General features: G+C 39.1%; 1 protein-coding gene across 4 annotated transcripts in view; it reads right to left on the minus strand.

The window, feature by feature from the left end:
• Window positions 1-12,641, minus strand: part of CKAP5 (cytoskeleton associated protein 5) — a 105,158-nt gene that overhangs the window by 43,446 nt on the left and 49,071 nt on the right. For all 4 annotated transcript variants that reach the window (XM_082410657.1, XM_082410658.1, XM_082410660.1 and 1 more), the window contains 7 exons: window positions 8,266-8,370; window positions 6,899-6,988; window positions 6,629-6,793; window positions 6,002-6,130; window positions 5,049-5,231; window positions 1,402-1,515; window positions 1,002-1,112 (listed from right to left, as the gene is read on the minus strand). In XM_082410657.1, coding sequence (XP_082266783.1) covers window positions 1,002-1,112; window positions 1,402-1,515; window positions 5,049-5,231; window positions 6,002-6,130; window positions 6,629-6,793; window positions 6,899-6,988; window positions 8,266-8,370 — 897 coding nt within the window. The remainder of the gene's footprint in view (window positions 1-1,001; window positions 1,113-1,401; window positions 1,516-5,048; window positions 5,232-6,001; window positions 6,131-6,628; window positions 6,794-6,898; window positions 6,989-8,265; window positions 8,371-12,641) is intronic.

A 12,641-nucleotide genomic window follows, 5' to 3' on the forward strand; every position in this document is an offset into this window, starting at 1 on the left:
CCGCGATGAAGAGTGGCCTCCGCTTGCCACAACTGGAGAAAGCCCTCGCACAGAAACGAAGACCCAACACAGCCATAAATAAATAAAAATTAAAAAAAAAAAAAAAAAAAAGAGTGTGCCAAAATAAACCAACATGCTCCTGTCCAACACAGATTGTTTTTAAAGAAGCTTCTCATACCAAGCGATAATGTCTATTCTTCTGAGAATCAGGACAACAAAGAGGGAAACATAGAAATGGATGAGGGGTGGTTTATGTGAAGAGACCTGTTTGCCTAGTAAGTTTAATACCATAATATTAAAATTCAGGGACTTCCCTGGTGGCACAGTGGTTAAGAATCCGCCTGCCAATGCAGGGGACATGGGTTCGATCCCTGGTCCAGGAAGATCCCACATGCCATGGAGCAACTAAGCCCCTGCACCACAACTACTGAGCCTGCGCGCCCTAGAGCCCACACACTGCAACTACTGAGCCCACGCGCCACAACTACTAAAGCCCGCATGCTCTAGGGCCTGCATGCTGCAACTACTGAGCCCACGTGCTTCAACTACTGAAGCCCGTGTGCCTAGAGCCCGTGCTCTGCAACAAGAGAAGCCACCACAATGAGAAGCCCGCGCACCTCGACGAAGAGTATCCCCCGCTCACCACAACTAGAGAAAGCCTGAGCACAGCAACAAAGACCCAACACAGCCAAAAAAAAAAAAAAAAAATTAAAAATAAAATAAAATTCATGTAAGCCTTATAATTCAGAATAAACCTAATTTTCTTGAGTACGCATCACTTAGGTTATGAGCTGATAGAAGCCACAGAAAGCAGATGTTGAAAGATAAATACTACACAGCTAAAAAGCAAATAAAAACCCCACCTCATCTTTAGTTAACACCCTGCAGACATGTTCACTGGTTATAAAATACAGCAATTAGGGCTAGTCCTTCATTTATCAATTCATCACTTCTGTATGATGTAATTTTCTTTCACATTCAACTCATCCCTGTGCACCCACCTTTTGGAACTCTTCCATACAGGCCAGCCTTTCCTTCCAGTTACTGCTGTCTAGAAGCTGTATACAGGTAGCAGGAAGGACAGCTGAAGCTTTTTCTTCACATACTTCTATCTGTAAGATACAAAACATTAACATTAATAATTGCTTAAGGAAACAGATGGCAAGAATGTAAGAATACCCCAGCCAAAACTACAAGAACACTCCCATAGGTGTGTTTTAGTATCTGAGGATTCTATTATACTACTGTAAAGGGGAAGTTTGTCCAAGGCACAGTTTCAATAAGCTAAAAAGACATCCATTAACTATATGTTACAGAACTCAGAAAAGAAAGAACTTGAATCTCCTCTTGGGCAATGACTTTCCGCAGCTTTGAGTCTGAGGCATACTGTATAATACTGACCGAGAGCTCAGGCTCCACTATTTCTTTAGTCTCCAACCCTTTCTTGCTCTTGGTTCCAGTGCTCCCTGTGCCTCCTAGTGCAGCTGGTTTCCCCTTCTTCGGTGGCCCGCCAGGCTAAAAGCAAACAGAAAAATATTAAACCACTTAAGGATTTAGAATAGTGATTCTTAGACATTTTGGGTTTAGAGATTCCTCAAAAATTTGATTAAAATGAGGGATCCCTCAACCAACAGCAACAACAAAAAGACCCATATTTTTTGTGCCCACAGAATTTAGCAATTTCAAGGGCAGACAGACCTCCTGAAGATCATTCACGGGGAATCTGTAGAAGCTGTATTAAGAACCTCTAGGGCTTCCCTGGTGGCGCAGTGGCTAAGAATCCGCCTGCCAATGCAGGGGACATGGGTTCGAGCCCTGGTCCGGGAAGATCCCACATGCCGTGGAGCAACTAAGCCCGTGCGCCACAACTACTGAAGCCCACGTGCCTAGAGCCCGTGCTCCACTACAAGAGAAGCCACTGCAGTGAGAAGCCCGAGCACCACAACGAAGACAACAGCAATTAGAGAAAAGTCCACGAGCAGCAACGAAGACCCAATGCAGCCAAAATTAAATAAGATTAAAAAAAAAAAAAAAAAAAAGAACCTCTAATTCAAAATGAGCTAATGAGATAAATGAAATAAAAACGATGAACTGGATTTATGCTACATTTACAGATTAATTTGAGAATTAATGTTTGATGCCTTTAAATGCCTCTAGATCCTTCCTACACTAGTAAAGGGCAGTTTCTGAGTTAAAACATTTACTCACTATTTAACCACAAAGTACTCCAATAACATGAGAATATGTTATTACTCACTGTAGAACTATCTAATTTGTGAAGGAAAAGAGGTGTTATGCCAATTTCAGTGAGTGTTCTAGTTATGTTGAAGATGCCCATCTCACTGAATTTTTTTTATTGTTTTATTAGTTTTCCAGTTGACTTGCTTGGGTTTTCCAAGAATATGATCATATAATCTATAAAAATGATATACTTAATCATGTCAAAGTATCCATCCATTTCTTTTTTTTTTTTAATTTTTATTTATTATTTATTTATCTATTCATGGCTGTGTTTGGGTCTTCGTTTCTGTGTGAGGGCTTTCTCTAGTTGCGGCAAGCGGGGGCCACTCTTCATCGCGGTGCGCGGGCCTCACACTGTCGCGGCCTCTCTTGTTGCGGAGCACAGGCTCCAGACGCGCAGGCTCAGCAATTGTGGCTCATGGGCCCAGCCGCTCCGCGGCATGTGGGATCTTCCCAGACCAGGGCTCGAACCCGCGTCCCCTGCATTGGCAGGCAGATTCTCAACCACTGTGCCACGAGGGAAGCCCTCCATCAATTTCTATATGGTTAAGACTTTTATCAAGAAGACATGCTGAAATTTACTATATTCCTTTTCAGTGTCTGAAATTAGACTCCTTTTGATCTATAAATTCAGTAATTTTTCTAATATCAAATTATCCTTGCAATCCTGGAATAAACTTCAGTTGCTCATACTTTCTATTGTACCCACTGGATTCTATCTGCTAATATTCTATTTAAATATCTTGATTTAAATTTATGTCACCCCCAGTTTTGAAAGGTCACAAGAAAATAGCAGTTTATCATAAGGTACACAGCCAAGGGCAGTAACGTTAATATGGCAACACACATCACTGTTCACATCATTCCTTCTACCTATTTTGGATATTTGTTAAGCAATGTCCAAACCTAAAAAGAAAAGATAAAATGACAGAGGACCAAATTAGTCTTGAACATCCAGAGCTGTTCTGAAACCACTGTTATCTTGAACATATTCTGAGCTTTTAAGGTGGGGTTAGCAAAGCTAAGATGCTGGTTTTTAATCCAATGGAAACCTCTAACACTTGCCAGTTCACATTAGCACGATTTTATTGGTTCATAATAACTACCCCATGAAGAAAGATTTAATTGTTTTCTCACTGTAAAAATAGAAAATTTTACACTCTTTGATTTACTAGAACACCTCTTCTGGATCCTTTCTTGTATATAATAGTACTCTGTTTAGAGAGGCACCTCAATTAATAAATCTCCTACTTTTTTTTTTTTTAAACATAGACATACATGTTTATTGGCTTAGTAGGTTTATTGGCTGATACTGTCCTACTGATTTTTTTCAGAAGAACAAAAGCAGGTCCTTCCCCACCCCACCCACAGCTTATTCTTGAGGCAAGGAAAAGAATCCCTTATAAGAGAAAGCTGGCTAGCATGGAAAGGTTCAGCAAGATAAGAAAAGGTCTTAAGGTGCTACGCCCAGGTCACTGTCCAGAGAGGAAGGAGCTGGTGAGAAAGGAGAAAATAGCTGCCAACTCCCTGTACTGGAGTACTGAAGAGACAGCATAACATGAAAGTACACAGACTCTGTAGCTAGATATCTGGGTTCAAATCCCAGTTCTGCAACTCTGGTCATTCAACAAATATATGCAGAGTTCCTGCTACATGCCAGAGCCTCTTCTATGCACAAGGGGTTAAGCAGTGACAAGATCTCTATCCTTTAAAGTTTACAATACAGTGTGGGGAGACAGAATAAACAAACAAGTGAATTGTAAGAGCACATGCAGGACATTTAACCTTGCTGAGCCCTAGTTTCCTTTTCTGGAAAAACAGGGATCACAAAACACTTATCTCAAGGGTTGTTATGTAGGTAAAATGCTTCATAAAGTAAAGCTCACTAAATATCAGTTCTCTTCTCCTAACTCCAGGCTGGGGTTCAGGGTGGAAAAGAGAATCAAACTTCTTGCATTTTCAGCAGATAACTTCATGCTTAAGAGAATCCAGTCCAAGAAAAGTGTTCACTGTAAGAATGCCATATTTGCCCTTGGTCATTTCCCCCTCTTCTACACTACAAAGTGAGACCCTGATGGAATGGAGACTCGGTGCTGCAATTCCAGAGCATTATTAGCAAAATGACCTTATGTTAAGTTAGAAAATGAACTTATGTTATTAATGTTATGTACCTTGCCATACTATTTCATTATTATTATTATTTTTAATAAATTTATTTTATTTTATTTTTGGCTGCGTTGGGTCTTTGTTGCTGCACGCGGACTTTCTCTAGTTGCAGCAGGCAGGGGCTACTCTTTGTTGTGGTGTGCGGGCTTCTCATTGCAGTGGCTTCTCTTGTTGCGGAGCACAGGCTCTAGGTGTGCGGACTTCAGTAGTTGTGGCACATGGGCTCAGTAGTTGTGGCTCACAGGCTCAGCAGTTGTGGCACACGGGCTTAGTTGCTCCACGGCATGTGGGATCTTTCCAGACCAGGAATCGAACCTGTGTCCCCTGCATTGGCAGGTGGATTCTTAACCACTGCACCACCAGGGAAGTCCCTATTTCATTATTTAATGATACTTTCTGATGCCTTAAAATGTACTCCTGTATCTTCATTACCATTTTTATCTCTACATAGGTTTCAAATAACCAAATGTACTATTGGAATATGCTGTCTTCATTAAAAGATGCTCTGCTGTATTTTGAATGTTGTAATGAGTTCATCTCTCAAATGAAATCATATTGAAGAACAACCCTGAACCTAAGATTCAGACCCTACCTTACTAAATTCTAATTTTTAAACCATATTTTCCAAGTCATCTATTAACCTTAGTAGCAGGTGCCTTTTTTAAGGGTCCTGGTTTGGGTGCTGAAATGTCCTTTGTGTCCTTATCTCCTGTAGCCCCCGAAGCAGCAGCTCTTCCCGGCACAGGCTTGAACTCCTTCTTGTCAGCTGCAAGTCCAGCTTTCTTACCATGTACAAGCTCTACTTTTTCTGAACATTCTTTGATCTGGAGAATGAAATTGAGACAGACATCATTGAGCCTAACTTTGAAACTCAATCACTACATTACTTAATAAGTCATTTCTAAACCACAACTACATGAGAATTCAGAGAGAAAAGTTTCCTTTTCAACAAAGATAAATTATCCATATTTTCTTGGCAGTAGATATACATTAATGACATCTTACATTATATTTCTATGCAAATGAGAATTTACTAAACTTACAATAACCACATTTTTGTAGAAAATGAACTTATGTTTACTGGGGGGGGAGGGGGGGAGGGATAAATAGGGAGATTAGGATTGACATATACACACTACTATATATAAAATAGATAACTAATAAGGACCTACTGTATAGCACAGGGAACTCTACTCAATACTCTGTAATGACCTAAAAGAATCTAAAAAAGAGTGGATATATGTATATGTATAACTGATTCACTTCGCTGTACAGCAGAAACTCACACAACACTGTAAATCAACTATACTCCAATAAAAATTAAAAACAAACAAACAATAACCATATTTTTGATGGAAGACATTCATATTCAGAAAGGCAATTTTCCAGATATTAGAAATGAAATTAACTCAAAACATCATTTTTACCTCCTCTACAGATTGGTCACTCAATTTTATTTTATTTTATTTTTTATAATTTGAAAGATATTTCTACTAATCAAGAAATTCTGATCAAAAGGATACCAGTAAACAAACCCATATTGCACAGAGACAGGACCGCTATCCAATTTCATTACAACCCATTACTAACCTACCTTATCAAGCTTGAGTTTGTCGACATCAGCTAAGAATGGGTTTACTGCTTTCTCACCAACCACCTTCAGAGCAGTACCCAGTGCTTCAAATGCAGCATCTCTGACGTCAGGAGCAGAATCATTGATGTGCTACAGTCCGGAAGTAAGCAAGATGATCTTAATACAAGGTTCTTTAGGTATTACTGATTTTAATTCAGACTGATGGTTGTTAGATAAAGAATTTGCTTTTTACAATGCACAGAATCTAAGCTTAGCTTTCTATTTGCCAATTAAGTTACTCTTCCTCTTACCCTCTATCTAAAATGCTTCATACTCAAATGATCTTCAAATACTCTAAACTGGATGCCTATGCTTGACCAGATCCAGCTGAATATCAGTTTATGGGCCAAATAAGAAAATAAAAGTTTTAGTAGTCAGTGAAATTATAAAGCTAATTTGTGCTTATCTTCAAGAACAGGAACATAAATACAAGAATTTGGATTCAATTTTCAAAGCTACAGAGGGTCTCTCCTCAAAAGACAATAATCTACAGTCTTAAAGTCAAGTAGTCACTGTATACAATCAGTAGAAAAAACAAAATCTTGCCTAGGTATAAAATATTCCCCCAGTTTCAAAGCCAGTCTATACCTTAAGTAGAGCAGCACAAAAGGGCTTTAGTAAGCTCTTTGGCAGGGTAGAAGCAGTGCAGTGGCGGAAGCTTCTTGCAATAAAAAGAGATGTCTGCTGCTTGATGGTTGGATTTTTATTATCCATTACTGCTAAAACATCCTCACTGATGTTCTGTAGTGTGGTCTTTAGAAAGAAAATGTGGTCAATAAGCTTTTCTCAAATGTAAAGAACAATCAAAATATCACATTGACAAACTTTACTTTAGACAAAACCACAAACTCAACTTACAGTAAGGAAGATTGCATCAATTGCCTCCTGCAGGGCTTGTACCACTTGAGGCTTCTTCTCTTTGAATTTCTCCAAAATGGTTGGTACAACCTTTAAAAGTGAATAGTTGGAATATATTCGGCAAAAAAAAAAAAAAGGAATGATGTACTGATATATGCTACAACATGGATGAACTTTGAAAACATTATGCTAAGTGAAAGATGCCAGTCACAAAGGACCACACGTGTATTATTCCATTTGTACGAAACTTCAAATCCACAGAAGCAGAAAAGTATCAGTTGTTGCCAGGGTCTGGGGGGAAGGGAGAATGGGGAGTGACTGCTAATGGATATAGGGTTTCTTTTTGGGGTGGTGAAAATGTTCTGGAATTAGATAGTAGTGATGGTAACACACCCTTATGAATATACTAAAACCACTGAATTATATACTTTAAGACGGTGAATTTTATAGTATGTAAGTTATATCTCAATAAAACTTATTAAAACAATGTTTGCCTCTACCAAAATAAACAAAAAAAGTAAACATCTAAGTTGGATTAAGAAGTCATTTCCTTTCTTGAAGGGCACAAGAATTTTACGGTGGAACAATCTTATGCCTATACCACCACAGCAATGTTTCTCAACCTTTTTTGTTTGCATCTGTACCTTATATGCAACCTTACAATCATTTTTACCAGTAACTCTTATTGGACAAAATGATTCTCAACTAGGTGGATTTAGGGTAGGGGAACAGGTATAGTATACAATTCTTCCTCCCCACCCAAGATTCTGATAGCCCTCACTTGGACTGAGATGTCTCCTGCCCCTTCACTACACTAAAGAAAAAAGAAACAGTACCAGAAATTATAGCAATTTTGATCAGAATTATATCTTCTTACTCAAGTACTAAGTTTAGATCAGTAAAGTTAGAATTTTTATAATGTTTATTTTATCTTATAAACGATCACTAACTCATTAAATATTTATTGAATACCAAGTATATGTATTGAGTATAGGTAGCCAGGCACTGTGCTGGCAGGCACATTAAAGTTGCTTTTTAAGGTCTAAAATATATAGCAAAGCTCAATGGCACCTCCCCCAACCCAATTTTTAAAAAAAATTTCATAGAAGTGATACAGATCAGAAGGAATACAGTTTCCATGGAGAAATATAAAAGACTTTTTAATACTAAGCGTTAGTTATAAACCTGAAAATCAGTATACTTTAAAAAATTGTTTATTTGTTTTTACTGAGGTAACACTAGTTCATAACATTATCTAAGATTCATGTGTCCCACATTATAATTCGATTTCTGTATACACTATAGCGTGCTCACCACCAACATTGATAACGTTGTTGATTTGTATCAAAAAAAGGAGTGTTACTTACGTGTCCTGCATACTGTCCAAATTTCTTCCTTAGCCCAACAGCCAGGCCAGTAAGACATTTTGCTGCCAGAGCCACCAACATGACATTGGTGTCCTTTCCAACAACCTACAAAGGGTAGAAAGAAAGGAAAACAAAAGAGTCACAGCCCCATAGAAGGGAACTGAAAATTTATTCTTAAAAGAACTCTGAAAGCTATTATGTAGTGAATAGCCAACTTTGTTTCCTACAAAAGAAGAAAGATTCTTCCTTGACAATATCAAATTTGGGAGCTTCCCTTCATTATGTTTAGTCTCCTATCTTAAAGTTCTACCGATAAAATATACATAAGACCACGTCAAATCGCTAACTCTCCACTGGTGGTAGTATGGGCTGTCAGCATTGCACAACTGTGCAGGAGGTGACTCTGATAATGGCAGAGAAGCTGGAGGCCTGCTGACTTTGCTTTGGGGCAGGGAAAGCCAAAAGATGGTGTATCTCCAAAAGACACCACAGAGTAGCAGCTCTAAAATTTATACCCAAGAAACACCAGTAGAAACTGTTGTAGGTACCTTCAAGAAGCTGATGGGATGTAAACTATTATATATAGGATGGATAAATAACAAGGTCCTACTATAGAGCACAGGGAACTATACTATGTTCAGTATCCTGTGATAAATCATAATGGAAAAGAATATTAAAAAAAGAATGTCTATATGTGTACAACTGAGTCACCTTGCTGTACAGCAGAGATTGGCACAGCACTGTAAATTAACTACACTTCAATTAAAAAATTAAATTAAAAAAAAAACGAAGCTGATGTGGACTCTAAATTGCAAATGCCATTGCAACCATTCCTCTGAGGGAGCTTCTGGCCTTGCAGCTGCCATTTTAGTTACGTAGTGATCATCAGATTTGTATTCAGAGTCTCTTAGCAGAGTCTCCTCCAGCAATGTTTATATTACCACCCTCCTATAGCATACCCTACAAGGCCCAGAACTTATCCAAAGTCATAGGTAGTAGCTGCATTTGTGTCAATTTAGCAAGACAGTGACTGTGCCTCAGTTCCTTCCTGCTAAGATTTTACTTTGGTATACTGCTCAAGTCAGCTGGTGTTAAAAAGCTGCTTTACTTTTAAGTGCTCCCAAACCCTTGTTTTTTCACTCTTTTCCCAGGTAGAAGTAACGCTTCCATTCTATTTTGGACTTTATCCTTAAGATCTGGTATTTCATTAGCAGAACACTTCATTCCAGACTCCCTGAATTAAAGAACCCCTAATGCATAGCATTCAAGGAAGTTCTATTTGGCACCTACATATATTCCCTAAGTGCTGAGGAGTAAGGATTAAAAGACTAACATTTATTAAAAACAACTTAAAAAACTAAAAACAGAACTACCATATGACCCAGCAATCCCACTACTGGGTATATACCCAAAGAAAACCATAATTCAAAAGGACACATGCACCCCAATGTTCACAGCCACACTAATTACAATAGCCAGGACATGGAAGCAACCTAAATGTCCATCAACAGAGGAATGGATAAAGAAAATGTGGTATATATATACAATGGAATATTACTCAGCCATAAAAAGGAATGAAATTGAATCATTTGTAGAGACATGGATGGACACAGAGAGTGTCATACAGAGTGAAGTAAGCCAGAAAGAGAAAAACAAATATTGTATATTAATGCATACATGTGGAATCTAGAAAAATGGTACAGACGATCTTATCTGCAAAGCAGAAATAGAGACACAGATGTAGAGAACAAATGTATGGATACCAAGGGGGAAAAGGGGGTGGGGTGGGAGGAACTGGGATCAACACATATACACTATTGATACTATGTATAAGATAGATAACTAATGAGAACATACTGTGTAGCACAGGGAACTCTACTTAATGCACTGCGGTGAACTAAATGGGAAGGATCTCCAAAAAAGAGAGGATATATGTATATGTGTAGCTGATTCATTTTGCTGTACAGTAGAAACTAACAGAACATTGTAAAGCAACTATACTCTAATAAAAATTTTAAAACATTAGATGCCATAATTTTATAGGTGCTTTATAATCCTTATTTTATTTAATTTTCACTCAAACCCTATAAAGCAGGTACTATTATTATCTCAATTTTGTGGATTTCAAAAATTAAATAGGACTTCCCTGGTGGTGCAGTGGTTAAGAATCCGCCTGCCAATGCAGGGGACACGAGTTCAAGCCCTGGTCCAGGAAGATCCCACATGCCACAGAGCAACTAAGCCCGTGCGCCACAACTACTGAGCCTATGTGCCACAACTACTGAAACCTATGTGCCTAGAGCCTGTCCTCCATAACAAGAGAAGCCACCACACTGAGAAGACTGTGCACCGCAACGAAGAGTAGCCCCAGCTCGCCGCGACTAGAGAAAGCCTGCGTGCAGCAACGAAGACCCAACACAGCCAAAAATAAATAAATTTATTTAAAAAAAAATTAAATAGAGATTAACATGCTCAAAGTCACAGAGCTAGCAAATGGTAGTGCTGTGATTCAAACCTAGGTCTGCTTTGACTCCAAAGCTTTTGCTCTCTTTACTAAAGCATATTCTCCCTCTAAACTCATGGCAAATTCATTTTCCTTATGAGAAGATGAGATCAGGGTCCTAATAAACATTTTGTTAAATCTGTAATTACTATAAATCTATGGAGTAAAAATTCTATTCAGTTTTGTACTGAACACATGATTGGTATTTGTAAACGTCTGGATTATTTTTCCTTACCAAAACAGCTCAGGTATTATTTACATGCTAGACTTTATATTTAACATCTAAATGTATATTCTAGGAATGGTCATCAAAAACATGCCAGGCCCCATTCCAAGAGATCCTAGTTCAATGAATTTGTGATGGGATTTGGATATCAGTATTTTAATACAGCTCAAAAGGTGATTTTGTTATACTGCCCCAGTTAAAGGCCATCATTCAATCCCATCCTTAAGAGACTACCTCTTGGGACTTCCCTGGTGGCGCAGGGGTTAAGAATCCGCCTGCCAATGTAGGGGACATGGGTTTGAGCCCTGGTCTGGGAAGATCCCACATGCCGTGGAGCAATTATGCCTGTGCACCGCAACTACTGAGCTTGCGCTCTAGAGCCCGAGAGCCACAACTACTGAGCCCACGTGCTGCAACTACTGAAGCCCGCACGCCTAGAGCCTGTGCTCTGCAACAAGAGAAGCCACCGCAATGAGAAGCCCGCGCACCGCAACGAAGAGTAGCCCCCGATTGCTGCAACTAGAGAAAGCCCGCGTGCAGCAACGAAGACCCAACGCAGCCAAAAATAAATAGAATTAAAAAAAAGAAGACATTCTTAATTAAAAAAAAAAAAAAAAGAGAGAGAGACTACCTCTAAAGTTACCATTAGATCAATAACCAGTGGAAGTTGAATCTCAGACACTGATGATCCTACTGTAAAGTTCTGAAGAGGATCTTGTGAACCTATTATAGTTCAGGATATAGTAAAAGATTGTATGAATTTATTGGTGAGCAGTGAACCAGGCATCTATTACAATATCTGCCTATTAACACTCACTGTCACACAACTCAGTTTGATTAAACAAGTTGTTCTTGGGACTTCCCTGGTGGTACAGTGGCTAAGAATCCGCCTGCCAATGCAGGGGACACGGGTTCGAGCCCTGGTCCGGGAAGATCCCACATTCCGTGGAGCAACTAAGCCAGTGCACCACAACTACTGAGCCTGTGCTCTAGAGCCCGCAAGCCACAACTACTGAGCCTGTGTGCCACAACTACTGAGCCCGCGTGCCTAGAGCCCGTGCTCCGCAGCAAGAGAAGCCACTGCAATGAGAAGCCCACACACTGCAACAAAGAGTAGCCCCCACTCGCTGCAACTAGAGAAAGCCCATGCGCAGCAACAAAGACCCAATGCAGCCAAAAATAAATAAATAAATAAATATTAAAAACAAAACAAAACAAAACAAAAAAACAAACAAGTTGTTCTTAACTGGGAAATGGGAGTGGCGGGGGCACTTCCCTGGTGGTCCAATGGTTAAGACTCTGCACTCCCAATGCAGGGGGCATGGGTTCCTAAGATCCCGCATGCCGTGCTGTGTGGCCAAAACAAACAAACAAACAAACAAAAAACAAAAACAAAACAGGAGTGGGGAATATGGAAAAGTGTTTATTTTTAAGAAAAACAGTGTATGTGGGGGGACTCTATTCCAGCGTTGAGGAAAAACTCAGCAACTCTGTTCTAGAGCTGGGAAAGAAAGCTTTAGCTCACAATGTTAATTTAACCTAAATAATGGGAAATATTCTGTAATTAAAAGTGCTGTCACTTCTCCCATAAATCTAGGCCTACAATGTGATTTTAAGTAATAATCAGTATTTATCTTTAACTAGTAA

The sequence above is a fragment of the Balaenoptera physalus genome (assembly GCF_965194825.1).
Source record: "Balaenoptera physalus genome assembly, chromosome: 10".
Lineage (NCBI taxonomy): Eukaryota > Metazoa > Chordata > Mammalia > Artiodactyla > Balaenopteridae > Balaenoptera > Balaenoptera physalus.